This window comes from Fundulus heteroclitus, chromosome 4 (genome assembly GCF_011125445.2).
Source record: "Fundulus heteroclitus isolate FHET01 chromosome 4, MU-UCD_Fhet_4.1, whole genome shotgun sequence".
NCBI lineage: Eukaryota > Metazoa > Chordata > Actinopteri > Cyprinodontiformes > Fundulidae > Fundulus > Fundulus heteroclitus.
Window position 1 is genome coordinate 9,185,406 of NC_046364.1, and position 23,035 is coordinate 9,208,440.

At 41.5% G+C, this 23,035-nt stretch overlaps 4 protein-coding genes across 11 annotated transcripts in view; 3 read left to right on the top strand and 1 right to left on the bottom strand.

Annotated features, from left to right (window-relative positions):
* The first annotated feature begins 1,140 nt into the window (after positions 1–1,140).
* Positions 1,141–6,800, top strand: LOC105930172 (UDP-glucuronosyltransferase 2C1-like). Of its 4 annotated transcripts, none has more exons than XM_036136017.1 (3): positions 1,141–1,295; positions 3,282–3,369; positions 4,500–6,800. In XM_036136017.1, exon 3 carries the CDS (start codon positions 4,528–4,530, stop codon positions 6,103–6,105), a length of 1,578 nt encoding a protein of 525 aa, XP_035991910.1. In that variant the 5' UTR covers positions 1,141–1,295; positions 3,282–3,369; positions 4,500–4,527; the 3' UTR covers positions 6,106–6,800. The 4 variants fall into 4 exon arrangements, with proteins under 4 accessions (XP_035991910.1, XP_035991909.1, XP_035991912.1 ...); XM_036136018.1 differs by lacking the exon at positions 1,141–1,295 and adding an exon at positions 1,550–1,566; XM_036136016.1 differs by lacking the exon at positions 3,282–3,369.
* Positions 6,801–8,251: 1,451 nt separating this feature from the next.
* On the top strand, positions 8,252–10,606 carry LOC105930131 (UDP-glucuronosyltransferase 2A1-like). Of its 2 annotated transcripts, none has more exons than XM_036136021.1 (2): positions 8,252–8,556; positions 8,865–10,606. In XM_036136021.1, exon 2 carries the CDS (start codon positions 8,879–8,881, stop codon positions 10,445–10,447), a length of 1,569 nt encoding a protein of 522 aa, XP_035991914.1. In that variant the 5' UTR covers positions 8,252–8,556; positions 8,865–8,878; the 3' UTR covers positions 10,448–10,606. The 2 variants fall into 2 exon arrangements, with proteins under 2 accessions (XP_035991914.1, XP_035991913.1); XM_036136020.1 differs by having other exon boundaries at positions 8,871–10,606.
* Positions 10,607–13,305: 2,699 nt separating this feature from the next.
* LOC118562799 (calcium homeostasis modulator protein 6) lies at positions 13,306–14,693 on the bottom strand. The gene is made up of 2 exons (XM_036135678.1): positions 13,927–14,693; positions 13,306–13,781 (listed from the first exon to the last, which is right to left on the bottom strand). Exons 1-2 carry the CDS (start codon positions 14,389–14,391, stop codon positions 13,629–13,631), a joined length of 618 nt encoding a protein of 205 aa, XP_035991571.1. The 5' UTR covers positions 14,392–14,693; the 3' UTR covers positions 13,306–13,628.
* A 1,070-nt stretch (positions 14,694–15,763) lies between these two features.
* nptnb (neuroplastin b) overlaps positions 15,764–23,035 on the top strand; it is a 48,514-nt gene continuing 41,242 nt past the window's right edge. For 2 of the 4 annotated variants that reach the window (XM_012868252.3, XM_036136024.1), the window contains exon 1: positions 15,764–16,397. In XM_012868252.3, coding sequence (XP_012723706.2) covers positions 16,322–16,397 — 76 coding nt within the window. In that variant the 5' untranslated portion in view covers positions 15,764–16,321. The remainder of the gene's footprint in view (positions 16,398–23,035) is intronic. The other 2 variants (XM_036136023.1, XM_012868253.3) reach the window with 2 other exon arrangements.

Genomic DNA, 23,035 nt, shown 5'->3' on the forward strand with positions numbered 1-23,035 from the left:
GTGTTAAGGAATCCTAGGTAGCTATAACAGGGGTCTGATGGCTCTCCTTTTCACTGAACAATACCTCATGGATTTCCTATTGAAGTTAGGTCAAGCAAGGGCGCCTGCCAATCCCAAAAAAAAGTGCATCTTGTGGCCTGTATTCTCATTAATCAGAAAGGAAACAAGCAAAGAGGTAAAGGGGGGATTGCTGCAAAGAAATGTGACCCACCCAAATGCATTAACAATTAAAAGCCTCCATATAAACGTAGACAGCTCTACTGCTACACCACACGCTGCCCCAGGTATTGGTACTTTTGGCATTTTGGGCAGGAAGGAAATCAAGTTGGAAAGTCAGTATCTCCCATCTTTCCATCAGAATACTTGGATACAGCAGTTTGGGAACTGCCAGCTTCTTTAGCGATGACCTTCAGTGGCCTTTACTGCTCAGGGCGGGTGTTACGCAACTGTTTAGTCAACAGTCTTCTTCGTGACTATGTATGCCATAACATGACATCTCACTTTCTGTGAAAATTAGATGTTTTCATGATCAAAAGTTACAAAAATAAAAAAATAAAGAATGTCACTGTGTAATGAAGCCAACAAAATCTAACGTTTTACATTTAATTAATGAAATAAATCCACTTTTTGGTGATTTTTTTTGTGCTTATTTTTTGAGATCTGTAAACCCTTCAAATCATTTGCAGCTCCAAACAATTCCTTTGTTCCTTTTGTTCATATCCTGCAAGGTTTTCCTATTTTAGATTCCTAAAGGTGGTGGATGCATGCAGCAAAATATGCTTTGTTTTTTTTCTGTGTCTTTGCACGTACTTTTCCTTAGTTTTGGGGTTTTGTGAGTGATGCTAAAAACAGGAAACGTCTGATAGAGGAGCAGCAATGAGTGAACTGCAACAAGCTCAAAAATAAATGGAGCAAAATTCAAAAGAAAACATGATTGTTAAATGGTTTGTTGCATGAAACAGAGGCTTTAAGTGACTGACATGTCACGTGCAGATCTTGTTTATAAGTTCCTTTGAGCGGTATTCTGAGTGTAGCTGAAGTAAACAGTGTGCAGCTAATGCATTCAGTGCAGCTTCTTTTAGTATGACTCACTTGGGTACAGTCAACACAAGAGGTGGAGTTTGATTGTTTAGGGTGTGACTGGACCTGTTTGGGGACCATCAGTTGTAGTGGGCTTGAGTAATGCCTGTCTCTTACAACCGAGTCTGAGCCTCAGTAGATCATTTCTAAATTCAGGTGTACAGCATGGTGTTTTTCACACCGGTTCCCTCTCTTTCAGCCTAAGAGCAAGCTGGGTGAGTTCAGTTCATTCTTTGGATATTTCCATATCTGTTGCTGTGGCCCTGTGGTTTTGGCTCCCTTTGGTTCCATTTAAATGCATGCTGTACGTTTAGCTATTGCCTTGAGGTTTTCCTGTTTGAATGAGCTTCTCTTTAACAGGCAGGAACTTTATATTACAAGTCATGCTCAGATCAAACAAAGGAAGTAGTTTTTCTCAGACCTGCCGCTTTGACTGTTGTCCTTCTCATGTGTCAAAACTAAAGCAGAACTACAGAAACTTTGACAGTAAGTTTGTTCTTCTTGCATCATGCAGCTTTAGTATGAAAGCTCCTGCAGCTCAGTGCATATTTCTGCTGTGTGTCAAGGGTAAGTGTTTTGACCGTCTGCCTGTTTCCATGCAGCACTCGTGTCTTCTGACTATTGAATGTCGGCAGCTGTTCATTTTTGGATCCCTCGCTGGAGGTGTCCAAATGTAATGTTAATGTAACGCGGTGTGCAGTGTTAGTGGACGAACATTCTTATCACACAGAATATGTGAGCAGAAAATTGCATGAACTTCGGTGACTGTGCAGAGTAAAAACAGGATGGAAAAGCCCAGTCCCAGGGCTCTGCCGTGACTAATGTTCTCTGGAAAAACAGGAATCTCTCAACATAAAGTTAATGAGTGTGGGGTAGCAGTTACAGGGACGTGTTGTGAAGTGCTGCTGTTTTCTTACTTCATCTCTTCACAGCTTGTATATTCTTGTTCAGGTTTTGAATTTGCTGCAAGATCTTTTGGCCGGTATCCAAAATAAGTTTTCTTTTTTTTTTTTTTTTTACAACAAAGGGCATGCATATCATCACATTTTTACAGTTACATTTTTATCTCATATAAATCATAACCACCTGCATGCATTGTGTGTTTTTTTTTTTTTGTAATTTTAAAATGCATTTTCACGAAACAAAAAGACAGTTTTTAGTCATTCCCCACTAAACCAGTAAAGAGCATTGGTAGCAATTGGAATCGTGTCTGATACAGAAGAAGCAACCCACAGTTGAGGGAATAAAATCACAAGCCTAGGCCTCAAAATATATTTCAGTCAAGCAATGTGAAGAAGGGATTTTGAAAAAAAAAAGGGCACTGAAGAAGCCTTTCTCATGTCCAAGGGAAGGTAAATCCATAATTTAGGAGCTGCTAAAAGACGGTCCCCTCTGAGCGGATGCTATATCTCCAGCACACCCAGGAGCAGCAGATCAGCTGACCTGAGGGAATTGCTTGTGTGTGCAGGGATGTCGCAGCTTTAAATCTTGAAAAGCAGGGAAAATTATTTTAAAACGAATCCTAAAATGTACAGACAGCCTGGGCAGGGAAGCTAAAATAGCTGTGGGTGTAGTTGAGATTTACCAGATAAAATAATGCTTTCTTTAACTGATAACTCACTATTGCAGTGTATTTGTTTCTTTAGTGTTTGAACCAGTTGAAAGGCAGGTGTCTGGGTATTTTATCTTCTCTTCCAGGTTCCCTGTGTAACATCTGCTTAGAGTTACTTTTTAGGGCCAAATGATATGTTGTTGTAGGAAAACTAGCTGCTGCAAGAATGAAAGGTTTGTCTGATGTGGAAACGATGTGATCGGACAAACATTTTGAAAGCTGCATAAGTGTAGTGCAGTCAAACCGCCTTTGGTTTGACTGCACTTAAAATGGACCTGTTGCAACAGGTACCTTTTGTATAGATCTAGATTTTACACATTTGTTCAAGTTGTCACTATATCCTAACAGTAAAATACGACAGATAATTTGTAAAAAAAAAAAAAAAAAAAAAAACAACAAAAAAAAACAAAGCAACTCTTGCTCACCTCAGTGGTCCTACTACAATTTACAACAGTAACTCGCTCCCGGTCAGAAATAACCAATCAGACCAGGAGGAATGTTAGGCTCTGCTTGGTTGTTAGCAGAGCCAATCCCTCTTGTTTATGCCCTTCTCACACCCCCTCCCCTGCACAGCCCTACTGTGATTCAGGCTCAAAATGGCTGGTGGGCTGCAAATGTGCTGAGATATGATGAAGAAACCTGCTTTACAGGAAAAGCTGCTCAGAAAACAAAGACAGGTAAACGTTGCAGCAGCACGCAGGCTCCGTTGTGGGATAGGAGGTGTGAAGGGAGGGCTGCAGGGCAACAGAGAGAAAAGACAAGGGACCTGTGAGGTGTGCTTGTTCAAATTTCCAGGCTAAGACCACGGTTTTCTCACAACTCCCTACAGCAGCTTTAAACATGGACTTATATTTAACCCCTGCTGCGAATGCACAGTACATACTTTTGTTAAAATTGTAAATGAACCCGAAAAGCTTTATTTATTAACAAATTGAGCAAAAACAAAGCATAAAACACCAAAATATCAACTAATACGCAAGCAGGTGACAATAATCTTTCATAAAAAACTTTGTATGCAACCAGAGTGAGCTACTGACGTATAAATAAAAGAAGTCAAATAATATGTCTATGCACCTTTAAGGGTTTTTAGTTTTCATTTGGAACTTTGCCAGAGCAGCAACATGATAAAGTGTGCCTGCCTCTTATCACATGTCACTAAAGGCTAAACATTTCTATTGCTAAACTGTTTTTATAGGACATGGGTTGTGTTCACAGAGACTGTTTTGTTTTTTTCGTGACCCACATCTCTTGCAGCGCTCATGTTTTATCACATGTCCAGTCTTCGAATTTCATTCATACCACGAGTGTGTTTGTGTTGAGTGGGTGTATGTGAGCGGGGTTGTTGGAGTGGTGAGAGCAGTAGAACGCTTGCAACACACGTCTCCCAAAAGCAGCAAAGAGCTGGTGGACACAGCTCCAGAGGGCCGCCAGCAGCGCCAGGCAGGCAGAGACAAGGCACCACCCCCGATCATGCCGAGCCCTGCACAGTGGTAGGTTGTCAGCAAAGCACAGGCACAGCAGGCCCCCAGGCCAAAGAGGCACAGGGTGAGACGCAGGGCCCCGGACGCCCACAGCCCAGCCATGACGTCATCTCCCGCCACACAGGCCAAAGTCTTGCAGGGCTCTTGGCACCAAACAGAGCTACTTTTTCCCAGAGAGGCTACATACTTGTGAGGGCAGCCAGAGGGGACTTTCTCCTGCGAATAAAGAGACTATTCAGTGAAATATCACAAAGCTCTTTGTGCTCAAATTACCACGGATGCTCACAGCTCTGTAATTTTTGTCCTCTGTTTTGCTTTGTCTTCAGATCGTGCCGATTTTTGGATTAACCCAGGATGCATTGGCCGCCGGCGTCCGTCGTCTACCTTCTCCATGTCATCACTCCGCTTGCGTTTGCCGGAAAGGTTCTGGTCTTCCCGCATGACGGCAGCCACTGGGTGAACATGAAGGTGCTTGTCGAGGAGCTGCACTCGCGGGGACACCACGTGACGGTCGTCCGGCCCGCAGACAGCTGGTACATCAGTGAGACGGCTCCGCATTATGAGACCATCACGGTGAACGTCGAGGCCGGCGGCGACGAGGATTTTTACCGTCTCTTTGTCGCTGAGGTCATCAGAATTAAAAGAAGCAATGGGTCCGCCTGGAGCCGCTTTGCCTTGGACATGGAGTTGAAAGACAAGTTCTCTGAATTGCACAGAAAGGTGTGTGAGATGATTGTGCACATATTTGAAAGTAAAGAGTTAACGAAGGCCCTCCGGGAAGCGGAATATGACGCCGTTTTGACCGACCCTGTGAATGGAGGTGGTGTGTTTCTGGCTCACTACCTGGGCCTGCCGATGGTGTTCAATGCTCGCTGGACTGTTCATGGAGAGGCACATTTTGCTATTGCGCCTTCACCTCTTTCCTACGTCCCACTTCCCCCGTCAGAGCTTACAGATCAAATGACCTTCTTTGAGAGGGTGAAGAACATGATTTTCTACCACATGAGGATGCATCTGTACAAGCAGGTGGTTGCACCACATTACTCTCCTTTGTCTAAACGCTACTTTGGCCCAGATGTGGACTACTTCTCGCTGTTTCAAGCCGCCGACCTGTGGCTCATGAGAGTGGACTTTGTGTTCGAGTTCCCTCGCCCCACCATGCCAAATGTCGTCTACATGGGAGGGTTCCAGTGTAAGCCTGCAAGACCTCTTCCTCAGCACTTGGAGGAGTTTGTGCAGAGCGCTGGAGAGCACGGAGTCATCCTAATGTCTCTTGGGACTTTAATTGGAGAGCTTCCGCATGACTTGGCAGATGAAATTGCTGCTGCTTTTGCAAACTTACCCCAGAAAGTTATCTGGCGGTACAAGGGTGCCAAACCTCCCTCTTTAGGAAGCAACACTTTAATGGTAGACTGGATGCCTCAGAATGATCTCCTTGGGCATCCGAACACCAAGCTTTTTGTAAGTCACGGAGGGACAAATGGAATTTACGAGGCTATCTATCACGGGGTTCCAATAGTGGGCATTCCCTTTGTGTTCGATCAAGCCGACAATCTCTCCAGACTCAGAGCTAAAGGAGTTGCAAGAGTTTTGGATGTGTCAGACTTAAATGGGAAGTTATTTCAGCAAACCGTGCAGGAGGTCTTAAACGAGCCATCTTACAGGACGAACATGCAGAGACTCTCCCGACTACACAGAGATCAGCAGGTGCGGCCACTGGATCGAGCCATCTTCTGGATTGAGTATGTCATGAGGCACAAAGGTGCTGCTCACCTCCGAACCGAGTCCTACCGCCTGCCCTGGTATTCCTACTACTCTGTAGATGTCATATTGTTTCTACTTGCGATTTCTGTACAAGTGCTGTTGATTTTCTCCTGGTTATTGTGGCGCTGCTTCCTATTATGTTGTAAAAGAAAAGTGAAATCTGACTGAGCTAGGGACCCACATTTTGTTAACTGACCAGTGGTTCTACAAGGTTTTTTTTAGACTGTCATATGAAAGAGAACCAGTGAGTTTTTGCTATATGGCCATTAAAGTCTCCTTACCAAAGGACAATAAACTTTATGAAACAAAACACTGTACATGTGATATATTAGCATTGGTTGGGTCGTTGGAGGCTAGAAGCAGTTCTAACACGTGTGAAGGTGAAGTTTGCTCTGCACATGCTCAGTTACCGTATCTCACAGCATCTCGCAAATCGATCAACGTAAGGAAGTGTGTTGAACTGGTGTGAAAAAACATGTGCAGCCAAAGTTTACTAATGCATGTGAGGCCCAGCTCCGTGCATGAGCCGCTGTAGCTCTCTTTGCTGAATGTTTGTAGATTCTGAACTGATGTTTTGAGAAGATATTATCATTAATAGTTTCCTCCCTTTAGTACAGACAGATGTCACATATCTCTGTTTGCAGAAAAAAAAACAACAACACGAGGGTGGTGGAAAGTCAGCCATCTGTTTTAGCTGATTTTAGTAGTATAAATGGAAAATGTGAATATTTGTAGCATGCAGCGGTATATTAAAGGACATTACATGTACAAACCTTAACAAGAGGCCGTTAATTGTGTTGCTGATTTCTTGTCTGAACAGTGTCTGTATTGCTGTGCTAATAAATGTCCTAACCTATCATTAACCTTACTGCAATAGGACGTCTTTCTACTACAGGGATTTTTTTATTTTTAATTTTCTATAACACACTTTAAAAAAACTCTGTGTTACAGTCAAGCAAATAATGAATATAGTAAACACAGGAACAACAAAAAGTGGATAAAGAACACAAAAGCAGTAAGTGCAATGAAATTAAAAGAACAATAAGAACATGACAAAGCATTTTTAAAAAGATTAATAAAAAGATTGGATAAAAAGAAGTTTTAAAGCATGACGACTATTACTTATAACTTCAAAGGACCTCACTTAAAATTCTGAACTACTGCTTTAATGCTGGTTCCCATACAAAGGTGTGAGAATACGCGTTGCAACAGATCAGTCAGGATGAAAGTGGTGTTCACTGATGCTTTTGGTCTCTTTCAGCCGGATAATGCACCCTGCCTGAAATCAAAAGTAGTTCAGGAAAGGTCTGAGGAGCACAACAATGAGACTGTGGTATTGACGTGTCCTCCAAATTCCCAAGATCCCATTTCAATCAAGCTGAATGTGCTGGACAGACAAATCGAATACATGGAGGCCCCACTTCTCAATTAGCAGGACTTATAGGATCTGCTGGTGACGTCTCAGTGCTAGATATCAGGACACACCTTTAGAGGTTCAAAGTAGTCATAATATTATGCCTGATTAGTGCATGCACCTCTGCTCATTTCAGCTCTCCTCTGTTTTACTTCATTGTTCTGAATAAAACACAGTTGCGTTTTCTAGTTTGGTTATCTGGTGCAACACAATTAAAGTATAGCACGTCGTTTATATTTGAAAATGATTGGATGCTTGTTTTTTTTTTCTCTTTATAAAACGGTGACATTAAAAATAAAGGTTGGATTTACTGCAGAAATAATGCAAGGTCGCTGATATCTTTAGCATCCAGTAGGTGGTGCTCTTTAACAGCACATCTGTTTTCTAAACCGTCTTAATACTGTTTATGGTTGTTTATGGTGAGGCCAGTTAATGTAACATGCACTTTTTTTGGACTGTAGCAAGAAACCAGGGTACCTTGGGAGGGAAAACTCCACCTATGCATGGGGGGAGGATCGGAAGTCTGATACAGAAAAGGTTTCCCACGGTTTGCTCTCCAACGCCTCTCTAACCACCAGATCAACAGTAATTTCCTGTCAGTCTGATAAAGTCGAAAAGCCACATGGAGGAAAAAAAGGAGAAACTCCAGATGAAAATGTTTCTTCGGTAACATCGCTCTGGGTAATGAAGAGGTCTCGCAAACACACAACACAACAGTTCGACGTGCGTACATACAGATTTATTCTGTTTCTGCCTTTTATTTGTCACACTTAAATGTTCCAAACAAGCCTAACTAACCTTAACTGTTCATGTCCAACATGGCTAACCTGAGTAAAAACAAAATATAGTTTTTCCAGCGATGGTAACATTTGTAATGGGAAAAAAACTATTATGTCTGACATAAAAGCAAAAACAGAAGAAATCTGTAAAGACCCTTTTTTGACACTGTAAAATGTCAAAGAAGGACTATGAAGCTGTGAACAGCCAGGCTTCCAGTATTTTCGAGCTTTTATTCTATTCCATGGGCCACAGATACAATAAACTATCCATGTACTGCACTCAACTTTGTACCGTCTTATCACTCACACTTTTAAGAACCCGTAAATGTCGTTGCAAAGTCCTTTTCCAGTTTGAACCTGGAATGCCACACACCCTGAGGAAAAGGATAGTTCTCCAAAGGTAAATTTGCAACGGCAGCTAAGAAGGTAAACCTTTTTTTATGTTAGCAAGTGTTCCTGTGCTAATTTTAAGGGATTTATTCTAGTTCATCTGTATTGAATCAGTTATATGCTACAGTGTGCTTAATCGAGACCTCTGAGCCACAACTGAGTTATTTTTTTCTTTATGGGATCATACATCAGCCATAAAGCCTTAGTTAAAATCCTGTGTGTTTTATTTTATACTCACACATTGTGTTCTATGTCTTGATTTTTGTTTGATACTTGTATGTAGGATTGTTTATGTGTTTTATTTTAATTTACTCATTTATGCATTTTTTTTTTTTTTTTTGCAACTTTAGAAAACAAAATGCATTGGATTTGGACCAGTCTATTCTGGCTCTGTCCGGCGGTGGTACATGGTGGGAAAGTACTTGTCTTCCCATTTGACGGGAGCCACTGGATAAACATGAAAGTGATAATTGAAGAGCTGCATTCGAGGGGTCACCAGATCTCTGTTGTGCGACAGACAGACAGCTGGTATGTCAAGGAATCCTCCCCATTCTATACTTCCATCGCTGTCGACATTGAGTCAGGATTTGATGAAGACTTCATAAAAACTTTTGTGTCCGAGCTGCTGGAAATCCACCGGGAGGGAAAGTCTGCCTGGACCCGTTTCAAACTCGAGCTGGAGCAAGCACAGAAGCTCTCAGAGTTCCACGTAAAATTGTGCAACGGTCTTGAAAAGATTTTCAGGAACAAAGAGCTGATAGAGTCCATAAAAGAGGCCAACTATGACCTTGTTCTTACAGATCCTGCCGTACCGACGGGTGTTATACTCGCTCATTACCTCAAGTTGCCCCTGGTTCTCAATGTGAGATGGACTACTCATGGTGAAGGCCACTTTTCAGTCGCACCTTCTCCTATCTCTTATATTCCAATGACTGGCACAGAGCTGTCCGATAAAATGTCCTTTGCTCAGAGAGTCCTGAATGTAATAGCATTTGCTTTGAATGAATACCAAATTGCATGGAATATTTCGCCTCATTATAAAGCCTTGATTGCAAAGTACTTTGATACAGATGCAGACTATTTATCCATGTTTCAAGCTGCCGACCTGTGGCTCATGAGAGTGGACTTTGTGTTCGAGTTCCCTCGCCCCACCATGCCAAATGTCGTCTACATGGGAGGGTTCCAGTGTAAGCCTGCAAAACCTTTGCCTCGGCACTTGGAGGAGTTTGTGCAGAGCTCTGGGGAGCACGGCGTCATCATCATGTCTCTGGGGACTTTAATTGCAGACCTACCCCACGACTTAGCTGAAGCGATTGCTGGAGCTTTCGCCAGATTACCTCAGAAAGTCATTTGGCGGTATAAAGGCGTCAGGCCTGCCAATCTGGGGAACAACACTTTAGTGGTAGACTGGATGCCACAGAACGACCTTCTGGGACACCCTAAGATTAAATTGTTTGTGGCTCACGGGGGAACAAACGGTCTTCAGGAGGCTATTTATCATGGAGTTCCTATACTGGGTCTTCCATTAATTTTCGACCAACACGATAATCTGTTCAGAATTGAAGAAAGAGGAGCTGGGAAGAATATTCAAATTTCCTCTATGAACCAAGACAACTTCTTGGAGGGGATACAGGAGGTCCTAACCGAACCTTCCTACAGGACAAACATGCAGAGACTCTCCAGACTGCACAGGGATCAGCCGATGAAGCCGCTGGACACAGCCATCTGGTGGATAGAGTTTGTCATGAGGCACAAAGGAGCTGCTCACCTGAGAACCGAGTCCTACAGACTGCCCTGGTATTCCTACCACTGTGTAGATGTGATGTTGCTCCTAGGGGGCGCTGTGCTGCTCATCTTTGGCACCTTTGCTGTCATACTAAAATACCTTTTACATTTGTGTCTAAGAAACAAGAAGAAACAAGATTGAAAGAATGGAAAATTGCTTTTAAATTATGTTAGATTTGTAAATTGAGGACACATAAATTGGATGATTTGTGTTTTCATGAGATAGAAATTATTTATCCAAATTAGCTGAGAAAACGTGTTTGGGATCTTGGTAAAATGAGCCTCTTTAACTAACCTATGAATAAAGAATCTTTTTTTAAATATAATACCAGTTTCTGTGTTTTCCATCACTGGTTAATCTAAGCTGTTTTTACAACTTTAAAATACTTTTTGAGCAGTGCAAGATTCGCCAGCTGCCTTTAGGGACGGTGCAGACAAGATTGCCAATAAAAATGCAGGCACTGCTGAAATAAGGAGTATTGGCTAAATGATGAATCTTAAACGTTTTATTTAAAAAAATCTATAGGAGAGTGAAAACAGTAAGTTGAGGCACTGAATGCTGTAAATATTTCATTAGTTTAAAAAAAATGCCCTTGTTTTTTTCCAGTGAGCTGGGAATTTTAAAGCCTCCTTTAGATTAGAAGACTGTTTTTACAACACTCAAAGCTGAAAGTCTACAGTGAAGAACGTTTTAGGTAAAAGTCCACCAGTACAAGTGTGAATAAAATGTCATAGAAACTGTGTAGTCATTTTAGCGGCTCCACGTTTATTTGGCAAAAACTACGATCCCCAGTCGTGTCAAAAGGTGACAGTAACAGAATGCGGAAAGATAACAACTTCTGCAAGGCAGTGCAGGAACTCCCTAAAACATTTTTTTCCAAAATAAACACGCAGGGCCTGCGCTGAATTCAATAATAATCTGCACATTTAGTCAGTGTGGAAAATAAGTGAAAATACAGAATTGTTTGGGAAAGTAACAGATGATCTCTGAGTGGCAAAAATCAACCAACAAAGCAAATGAAGCCCAATCTATGCGTTAGAAATCAAAAGCTGCTTTGATTGTTTGCTGCACATCTCATGGAACTCGCAACAAGGCATTATTCTGCTTTACATTGTTACAAAAGAAACTGATGATATTTGAACAATTTAAAAAGTATAATGTCTGCTTAATAAATACAGGAAGACCCAATATTGGTATTCTTTTTTTAAACTAATAATAAAACACTTTTTTATTAAGATTTGTTCAAACAGTCTCTAAATACGTAGGACATTATGACGCAATAACTACATAAAACATGTTGCTTTCAGACACATTTTAGCATATAAAAAAATATTATATGACCAATATTAGACAGACCAATATTAGCTGCCTGGTGGTTACGCCATAGTTACATAGTTAACAAATGAACCAAGAAAGAGTATACAAAAAAAAAAAACATGAAAGAAATGAATGAAACGTTTTTAAAATTTTACAAAACAAACAGAGTTAATAATAGTGTTTGCTTTCTAAAACGGCAGTAATCGTCTACCATTTTAGGAAAATGTATTATTTCTTCACTCTTTGTTTATGCTTGTAATCAACAGGTAATCTTAAAAAAAAAATAAAATAAATAAACCTTATATCTTTAGCTGGGCAGGTCAGGTTCATCATTTTTTTAAATAAATGTAATGATTTCCAACAGTTCTGGGATTCATTATTACTGTGTTTTGCTTAGGTATTTGTACCTAATGATTTGGAACTTATAAACATCAATGTATGATGTGGTTTAATCCTTATATATATATATATATATATATATATATATATATATATATATATCCATCCATCCATCTTCCAAACCGCTTCTCCCTCATGGGGTCGCGGGGGGTGCTGGTGCCTATCTCCAGCGTTCACTGGGCGAGAGGCAGGGTGCACCCTGGACAGTTCGCCAGTCTGTCACAGGGCAACACAGAGAGACAAACAGGACAAACAACCATTCACACACACTTACACCTAAGGACAATTTGGAGAAGCCAATTAACCTAACAGTCATGTTTTTGGTCTGTGGGAGGAAGCCGGAGTACCCGGAGAGAACCCACGCAGGCACAGGGAGAACCCAGGACATTCTTGCTGCAAGGCAACAGCGCTACCCACTGCACCACTGTGCAGCCCTATATATATATATATATATATATATATATATATATATATATATATATATATATATATATCATCACCAACTACCACATAAATGAAAAGTGGAAGGAAAACGGTACAAACCAGAAAAGTGTGGTATGCATTTGTATTCAAGCTCAAACACCATGGCACCCCTAAATAAAATCCAGTGAACCTGTTTGGCAAATAGTATCTACCTTTGTCTAAGCATAAATTAGGCTGTTTTGTAAAAAAAAAAAAACAAAGAAAAAAAAAAATAGAGGTTGGTCAGAACGCACTAATTGTGAGCCTACCCAGGCCTGGTCATAAGAATAGAGGTGCTCTGTTCAGATGTGACCAAAATTCAATGTTTTGAACACACCATTCCCATTGGAAAACACGGAGAAAGATCCTGTAGGGATGCTTTTCGTCAGCGAGGACAGAGCTGCTGTTCAGAGTTGATGGGGAGATACTTGAGTTATGCATAGATGTACAAAGATCAGGACAGCTGAATACAAATACACAGCACATTTTCCAGCTTTTGATGTATTTTTTTAATCTTCCTTCTACTTCATAATTATTAACTACTTTGTTCTATCATATAAAGGAAGGGACGTTTGGCATGAAGACATGTGAAAAGGTTTACTCTGTTTGAATATGTTTGTGAGACACTGAGAATGATCCATTTTCTACTTGAAGTTTGTTTACTTGATCTGACATATTTGGTTTTCATCTCAGCAATAGCAAATAACAAAACACAGCCAAAAATATACAAGAAAAACAGAAAAAAACAGCAAAGATTTCAAAAATACAGCTTGATTGAGGAAGAAGTTGCTGCACTGAACATAGTGAGGAAGCCCCAAGAGTTGATATTGATTTATATTTATTCCTCAATATTAATAAAAAAGCAAAACATTCCTTTGCAGATGTATATGGTAACATCAGTGATCACACAACAAACTGTTTATCCAAATGTATCTGTTGCATTCTTCAAAAACACAGACAAGAAGTCCAGTTGCCTGACCTTAAAGCACTTCTGGTTCACTGTGACCTGGTTGATGGAGACTTTTCTCACGTATTCTCAAATATTTTTCCCCAAAATATTCTGGGAGGGGGGGATTGAAAAAAACTCCTGTCAAGTCCTTTCCTGGTATTTACAAAGTGTCTGTGGTGGACAGGGCAAGTCTGCTCAGGATGTTCTGGTCCGTAGGGAGCTCATCCTGAGCACGGTGAGCTCAGCCACATCTGCATCCTGCATCTCCACCTCCTGCTGGCAGCTCTCTCTGATTACATACACGACCAGACCCACACAGATGAAAATGAGGAGGATTATTCCTATTACCTGCAAAGAGAAGAGTGAGGTTAGCCTGCACACACAAGAATGTGGAGAGCTTCCATCATGTGATAATAACAAATATGTCTGACAGAAGGAATGCTCCGGAGCCGAACTTGTTTTCACGCCCCTCATCCAGACGCGTCCCACTCACCTGAGAAAACACAAACAGCCGCTGTGAGCGGAGCATTAATTCTTGTGTGGTGACATCTCCCTCTCTAATTGGCTCGCACCACTTCTGCGGAGCTGCCTTGTCAACGAGCACAAATCTTCCCTCCCAGTCTGTCATAGCGCAGGCAAAGTACTGGCCGTCCAGGAACAACAAAATCAGCCAAATGACAGCGGGCACGAAGCTGGAGAGGGAAACCGTTTTCCTGCACCACGCATTGCACCTGCACCCCTGGATGATCTGCATCAAGGTGAAGGCCATGACGGCAGGGATGATGAAGAACGCTGATGAAAATGCTCCGTTCCACGCAGGGTTGCAAGGACACTCAAACTCCAGCTCCACGAGTTTCTCTAGTCCCATGAGGATGAACCCAAAAGCCACATTTGACACCAGAGGACTGTTGCTAAGTTCGTTTTTCAGCCTGGTAAGCCATTGTTGTCTACTTTCCATACTAAACAGACTGAAGAATGAAGACAACTGCAGCAAAAAGCCCAAAAGATAGTCCACCGTTGTGAACACATTGGCAACAGCTTAGTGATGCGTAATTAATGCATCCAGGGGTAAGTTTTGCCCTCAGGCAAAATGCCACACTTCCACTCTGATTGGCTTTGAACAAAGGAGGGTGTGCCGTTCGCTCTGACCTTTCTGTAGCTGATTGGTCTCTGGGAGATTTCAGGTGGGGTTACATTTTAAATGTGGTCCCCCATAGATGACCGGAGGGAGGGCTGTAAAGTGGAGGGAAGTTTGTCCTGCAGAGGATTACACGCATGCACTTTGCAACTGTCTAGCTAACAAAAACAAAAAAACAAAATAGAGCCCTAAAACGTGCATTAAAATCCAAAGACTGGAAAGAAAGTATAACAGATGAATTAATTTCTAGTTAAAAAAGAAACATTGTTTTATTAGAGGGTTCCAACATATCCTACATGTCAAAATTCTATATTTCTCCAGACTCAAATATTCGATTATTCAGATGGATGGATGCACCTTCTAGAGAATAGGATGAAGACAATGTCTGGGAATTCAAATATTATTTTTTTCCTAACGCCATTATCTTTTCTATCTTCCTGTCTTGATAAGACCTGGAAAATGATAAGACCTGGAAATAAAATGACATATTTATCCAGACTGCGTTGAAAAATGTGTTAGAAAACTACAGGGCAGGTCATGAATAAATGATGCATTAAAATGCTGGCAGTCTATTTACTGAAAGAACAGCGTGTAGTAAAAGGCAGCTGCTGGTACTTTCCAGTTTATGGCCGCATGAGGTCGCTCGTGCAGTAGCGCAGATTAGGGATTGAGGAGGATTACAGGAGGCCATGTTAATTTTCAAGAGGAATGTATATCATTTTGAGAAGAGCGGCCGACTGATGACATGATTTATGAATCACCCACTCAGTGAGCTGAAGAGCATCTTCACAAGCCCCTCACGAAGAAATCTGAATATGCTGGAGAAAGTTTGAATAATACTTTGTTAAATACTCACTATTTTGAGTATCCGTTTGCTTTTTCAGTTTTTCATTTTGTAATAGACGCTCTACGGTTGTTGTTGTTTTAATCCTACACATCCGCATCTGTTGCCTGTTGTTCAAATTTTATATGGAAATGGCAACAAAATGGAGCCCAAATAAATCCGAGTTTTAAAAAAAATGAGATTCATATCCGCTCCCGTTATCCCGTTATAACGCAAATGGGGAAAATGTTATTATTATTATTTTTTAAGTACAAAGGCAGAAAACTGCCTGAGTTCACAAACAAGCTCCTTTGCACACGTGCGCGACTGCAGTGCGCGCGCCGCTGGTGAGCGTGCGTGCGTGCGTTCGTCGCCAGTCATGAGCGCACTGGGCACGCGCGGCTTTCCGTCGCTGCCGTTGGTTCCCTACCAGCATCTGTTCCTCCGTTGGTATTAAAAATAGACCGGTGCTGATAACAGACTTATGTTTCGGCTTCATCACTCGCCGTCGGGAATCGTGCGCGCGCTATATTTCCTCCGAACCGTGACCGGTGGGAGCGCAAATGCGCATCGGTGTGCGCATCTCTGAATCTTTGGAACCTCGCCGTGGACAATCTCCCTGACATCCAAAGACATCTTCCCCGCAATCCCAGCGAGGCTTCTTCTCCGCCTATGGCCGCAGATCAGCTCGCCTGGCCTCGTCCCGGACCTTTCACCCACGGCTGCCCTCCAAAAGGTCTTTGAATCGGGGAGACATCTCCACGGGCTTTTTTACATTTATTTTTTATTTTTCTTGAATCACATCGGCTGACTGTTTTTAAAGAACCCGGCGCTATGCTGGGCCCATCTTTCTAGATCTCGTGATCAATAGCCTACACCGTCTCTCCTCCCACATTCGTCCGAAGAGACCCTTACCGAGCCCTAACGATGCATCCTAACGCATTGATGCTGGCGGTGGTCCTTCTGGGCAACTTGATGCTGCCCTTCACCTCGGCTCAAAACGGTAAGGACACCGCCGTGACCGTGGCACAAGTGTTCAGTGTACACCGAGGGAAAGTGATTTGTCCTGCGTTGAGGACGCCAGAGTGAAATCTTTCTAAAGAGGATTTGATGTCGACGGCGTTATAAGCCATTACTCTAATTTCACGCTCCTACGCAACAAGGCCGGAGTTACTACGTTTGATTTGTGTCACTGACAGCTGAAAGTTCAGGAGGAGAAAGAAAAAAAAAAAATGAGACGTGACAGTTTTCTTCCTCCCCAGGTTTTGCGTTTCTTGAGCATAGTGGACACGTTTGACAAGTGGAACAGAAATATAGAGAAGGTTGCTGGGGACAACTTTTTAAAGTTTTGAGCATTTATTTATTCCCAATAATAAGAAAAAGTATTCATAACCACAAACCTTAATAGGCGGACAGACCAACACAGACGGGCACATCCTTGTGAAGTGGAAGGAAAAGTGTACATGTTTTCCTTTGTTTTATTTTTTACAAATTAAAATCTGAAAAGTGTGGCCTGCAAATATTATCACCCCCTGTACTCGGATAGCTCTTAATGAATTTAAGTGCAAGTAGAAATAAAATAATTTGCCTCTGTCAGTCTGTCCCAGGGCAGATGTGGCAACTAAAATAGCTCACCACTGTTAGGGTGGGAATGTGTGTGAATGGGTGCATGACTGATTGTGGTGTAAAGCGCTTTGGGGTCGTCGGACTAGTTAAAGTACAAACCATTTACCATTTAATTAGGAGTCCATTTGTGAAAAATTTAATTTAGTATAAAAACAGCTGTTCCACCAAGGCCTCAAAAAATTGTAGGACAAAACCCAGTAACTGTAGAATAAGATCAGAGTATCCATTTTGAGAACTTGGAGTGTTCAGGTGTTTGGGGCATTATCACTAGACACCGTCGCCCATGGGTGGCCCAGGTAAGGTTGATCAAACCTTGGTGTACGCCCCACTGTGGGTTGGTTTTAGGCAAAAGTTTGAGTTTATGGATCATAAGTCACTTTCAGTTGAATCTGATGGTGGCCAATCAAAGATAGATGTACCTTATAGGTAATATAGGAAGCAATATTCCAAACGCTGATCACCGTTAAATCCATCATCCAAAAGCTGAAACTGTATGGCACGGTTAGAAACTTACCGAGACTCAGCCATGGTAACTCATAAGAGTTGTGCACTCTACAAAAATGGCCTCTATGGGAAAGTTGGGAGATGAAAGTCCATGTCAATAATCCAATTAGCAGTTTGTCACAAGCCCTGTGACACAAGCCCTGATTTTTTTTGTTTACTTTTTACTGCACATATAAATTGCAAAATGCTGTGGGTCTGCACACCATCCTGAAGATACCCTCCCCATGGTGACACAAAGTGGTGGAAGCATCATGCTGTGTAGATGCGTTTCTTTAGCAGGCGCGGGGAATCTGGTCTGAACTGATGGGGAAATGAAAGGAGCTAAATACAGGACAGTCCTAGAAAAAAAAACAGACTAAAAGATGTCTGGTCACAGATGCAGACCGTTCATACTGAGCCCGGTTCTGCCGGAGGTTTTCCTTCCCGTTAATGGGGAGTTTTTCTTCCCACTGTCGCTTCATGCTTGCTCAGTATGAGGGATTGCATCAAAGCCATGTACAATGCAGACGACTCTCCCTGTGGCTCTACGCTTCCCCAGGAGTGAATGCTGCTTGTCGGGACTTTGATGCAATCAACTGGTTTCCTTATATAGGACATTTTTGACCAATCTGTATAATCTGACCCAATCTGTATAATATGATTGAACTTGATTTTGTAAAGTGCCTTGAGATGACATGTTTCATGATTTGGCGCTATATAAATAAAATTGAATTGAATTGAATTGAATGCTCTTTAACAATTTAGATGAGCTTGAGCAAATTTGCCGAATAGAAGAATATTTAAAAATATCGGTCTATAGACCGATAGTCCATGTCTGGTAGAGACAGACCACAAAAGGCTTGCAGCTGTTATGTGGTTTAAAAGTGGTTTTATTAAGCATTGAGCTAAAGGGAGCAGAGTGCATTTGCATACCACAACCTTCAGTTTTAAATAATGCTTTATGCTTTTATTATGGGAAAACATAAGAAATTTTAAAGGATATAAGAACGTTTGTAAGGAACTGCTGTGATATTAACCCGTGTGACTGGTTTGGGCTGGGAAAGCAACTGAAGCGAGAATAATCTGTTCAAGATGTCGATCAACTTTATGGTCAAAGACTGACACAGCCACCTCTCTCGCTAATTTTAGCTTTGAATGGAGCGTCTCCGTTCAACTACTGTAGTTATCTATTGCTAATGCAATGACCAGGAAACGTTTGACGGACGGAGAGAGTCTCCAGGATGCAAATGGTGGCCATGCGTGAACACCAAAAGTTTGCTGTGCATTAATCATCGCAAAACATGGAGGATTTGACAGGAGGGTACATCAGCAACATGCTGCTGGGTGTTCCAGGCTGTCCTCCTCTGATACAGCATGTCCTGACTTATAATTCTGTTGAATCACACCACCCGCTGGGTCACACAAATCAGCAGCCATTCATGAAATCAAAGTGGACTGCTCAGAATTTTTGCTATGTTTGTAAAAAAAAAAAAAAAAAAAAAAGAAGAAAATTTTAATAGCATCTCTCCAGCTGCAATCGAAGTCCCGCAGATTTTTTTTTTTTTTTAGCGGTCTGAAAAGTGTCAATCTCTAAACGAGCTGCTTACTCCCACATGTTGACAAAACAGTGTCACGAGCTGTCACAGAAAAAAATAAGGTATATGGAAAGGGGAGGCAGTTGTCTTAAATGAAGTATTAACGTTTTTAATGCTTAATCTCCACTTTGCCTCGCTGCGTGGGGGAAAAAGAAAGCTCCCGCCATCATACGAGACGTCGTAAAACAGATTTTCCTGACAGGTTTGAGAAGGTCGGACTATTAAATTTGCAAACGTTCGTTCATTCCAACCGATAAATCACTGCGGCGTCATATAATAATTCTAGTAAAACACAAAAGAAACAGACAAGCAGAACTGAATTTGTATAATTAACAAAATAGCAACCTCCGCCCTCAGCTTTCAATGAGATAAATAAACACAATTTCCACAGCAGTTATATAACAAACAGAAAAAAAATTCTCACTTGACTTTCTTTCCGCCTTCCTTGTTAATTTCAACGAAGTGTGTGGAAGTAAACCGTCTTATCTGACTATCTGGAAAATTAAACCCAAAATAGGTGTCGTATTGTGCTGGTGTCCTCCCTCTGTGGCCCAGTTTGCACAATGGGGAGTGCATGCATGCACAAATACATGAAGTGTACAGCGAGAGTCAGTCTCTGGCAAGCCGGTCACCAGATCTGTTATTGTTTTGTCTCTTGTTCCACCGAGGAAGATTTCATCAAGTGAATAGATCCTTCATTAGTGTCAGTCTTTATTGGTGCAGTAATAAACCGCAGCTGCCGTGCAGAACCGAAGGTATTTCTCCGATAATTGCTCACGTTGCATGGCGAACCATTTCATTTCTCTCTCCCAGTTCAGATTAAGGGTAATCGCTGCGCCACCTCTTACGCAATGCTACGTTTTTTTTTTTTGTTTTTTTTTTTTGTTTTTTTTTTTTGCTGCGATATGACAGCATTCAGGCAGCGGTGTGGGGACAATCATAATTATAAGTGCATGAGATTTAATCACTGTGTCTTGGAAGCTGAGGGAATTTGTGCCAGTTGCTCCCTCATTTTCAGGAAAAAAAAAAAAGTAGGCCCACTGTAGTCTGCCAGGTTGTGCGACAGATATTTGGAAGGCTGTGAATTGCATCCGTCCGTTCTGCAGCGATTCTATTTTTACCACGGAGACTGAGCTCTGAGAACTGTGGCTTTAAGGTCCTTTTGTGAAAGTGAATCCATTAACTCTTAATGGACGGCCTCCCGGTGCACAGCTGCAAGGCCCTCTGAAGACTCACCGGGTGGATGTGAAGTATTTAAGATCAGAAATTATATGATCCTGACACACACACACACACAAAAAAAAAAAAAATACTAAATACTGTTGAGAAGACAGCTGGTGCTGACCTAAAGTAGTACCTTTGAGTCTTACATAATTTCTCCCTACGAAAGATGCAACCTACTCTGCATGTTTGTGGTCTCTCCCTGGCTGTGTGAGTCAACGTGTAGGCCAATTTTCAGCATGTGCCACATTTCCATACTTATTCAGGTTTTAAATGTTGACGGACAGAGTTCTAATTTTTTGATTTGTGGACACATTCTGCTGTTTTGGGGTTGCATCATTTGTGTGCATAGAGTGAACATTTTTCCAGATATCTCCTAAGGAGCTGTAAATAGGAGAAGGTGGCAGGTGGGTCAGTCATAGTCATACTATACAGTTAATGAAGAGCAAAGCAGATATATAATGAAATATAAGAGTAAGTTCTTTCACTTGTGTGTTTCTGCGAGCTATAAATGAGTGTATTTTAATAGCCACCAAAGGAATAAAAATCACAAAATTGTTGTTTTTTTTTTAAACGTACATCTTTCCAGACTATTAAAATTGTACATCTGGTGAACTTGGCTGCATCGACCTTTAACTTATACAAATGTAGAGTATACAGGTGCGTCTAAATCAACTTAAATAGCATAAAAACGTATGTTTTTATGCGACACTCATGTGTAGGCATGGGCCGTTTTTCCAGTTTTACTGTATACCGCAACGTGAAACAGTCATGGTTTCAGAACCACTAATAATCTTTGTCATACCGTTCCCACAATATAAGTGTTTTTTTTTTTTTAGATGTCTCATCAGAGGGAAAGTGAAGGTGAATTTCCTCAGGTAGTGTGCAACCGCAGTGTCACGACCACTCCCCCTGTGCACTTTTGTACAGCAGCTCAGGTTCTATGATGACTGAAGAAGGTGAGGGTCCCAAACCGTTGCCCCCGTCCAAAAGGATACTTCAGCTACCGTAAGAAGACAGGCGACAACGGCTTGGAGGAAGAAGGTTGCGCTGTGTACATAATGTGCTTGCAGACTGGCAGCCAGAGGAGACAGCAGACTTAAAATGATGGCGTGCCTACAGGAGCGCCACCCGTCGCTATTTGCTAAAAGTTACATTTAAAGTCAGAGCTTTCTAGGAATGAACGAGCTACCTCCACAGCTTGAGCTGAGGAGCTCTTTAGCTGAAGGCACATTACGCATCCACGCGTTCATTTTTTGTGATTTCTGTTGTTTCTGTGTGCGCGTAACGCTTTATATATAATCGTCATTACATCAAACACTGCTTCGGAATCTAAGTCAATGTAAAACACTCCCAACATGATACAGTGGTGTGAAAAAGTGTTTGCCCTCTTCCTCATTTCCTGTTCCTTTGCATGTTTGTCACACTTCAGTGTTTCGGAACATCAAACCAATTTAAACAGTAGTCAAGGACAACACAAGTAAACACAAAATGCAGTTTGTAAATGAAGGTGTTTATTATTAAAGGTGAATAAAAATCCAAACCATCATGGCCCTGTGTGAAAAAGTGATTGCCTCCTAAACCTAATAACTGGTTGGGCCACCCTTAGCAGCAACAACTGCAACCAAGCGTTTGCGATAACGTGCAATGAGGCTTTTACAGCGTCCTGGAGGAATTTTGGCCCACTCATCTTTGCAGAATTGTCCTAATTCAGTTACTTTAGAGGGTTTTCGAGCATGAACGGCCTTTTTGAGGTCATACCACAACATCTCAATAGGATTCAGGTCAGGACTTTGGCTAGGCCACTCCAAAGTCTTCCTTTTGTTTTTCTTCAGCCATTCAGTGGTGGACTTGCTGGTGTGTTTAGGATCATTGTCCTGCTGCAGAACCCAAGTTTGTTTCAGCTTGAGTACACGAACGGATGGTCGGACATTCTCCTTCAGGATCTCTTGGTAGACAGCAGAATTCATAGTTCCTTTTATCACGGCAAGTCTTCCAGGTCCTGAAGCAGCAAAACAGCCCCAGACCATCACACTACCACCACCATATTTTACCGTTGGTATAATGTTCTTTTTCTGAAATGCAGTGTTCCTTCTACGCCAGACATACTTGGACACACACCTTCCAAAGAGTTCCACTTTTGCCTTGATTGTGAACAGGTGTGGCAATAATCAGGCCTGGGTGTGGCTAGAGAAATTTAACTCAGGTGTGGACAACCACAGTTATAGTATGTTTTAACAAGGGGGGCAATCACTTTTTCACACAGAGCCATGATGGTTTGGATTTTTTTTTTTACCTTTAATAATAAACACCTTCATTTACAAATTGCATTTTGTGTTTACTTGTGTTGTCCTTGACTATTGTTTAAATTGGTTTGATGTTCCGAAACACTTAAGTGTGACAAACATGCAAAGGAACAGGAAAGAGGAAGGGGGCAAACACTTTTTCACACCACTGTATATCAGTTCAATAAAAAGACGACCGTTGTCGCGCTGCATACCCTGATGGAAACAGCGTTATCTCATCAGTTCTATAGTTTTTTAAAGCTGACTATTACTATGCTAATGCATATTGACAGCATGTAGTTTTAATATTTTCTTTTATTTAGAGAGAATTCGGTTATTATTATGATTATTTATTTTAAATGCATATTTATTATGTTCCATGTTTTATGTATTTATTTTAAATGAACAGCTTTCTTATATTGTTTTTAAAT

What these genes read in the sequence shown, in the direction of transcription:
- LOC118562799 (XM_036135678.1), bottom strand. Translation starts at nt 14,391, where the DNA reads ATGGAAAGTAGACAACAATGGCTTACCAGGCTGAAAAACGAACTTAGC. An exon ending in GGCTGTTTGTGTTTTCTCAG is followed by an intron (nt 13,782 to 13,926) that starts GTGAGTGGGACG and finishes TTCTCTTTGCAG; the next exon opens with GTAATAGGAATAATCCTCCT.
- LOC105930172 (XM_036136017.1), top strand. Translation starts at nt 4,528, where the DNA reads ATGCATTGGCCGCCGGCGTCCGTCGTCTACCTTCTCCATGTCATCACT.
- LOC105930131 (XM_036136021.1), top strand. Translation starts at nt 8,879, where the DNA reads ATGCATTGGATTTGGACCAGTCTATTCTGGCTCTGTCCGGCGGTGGTA.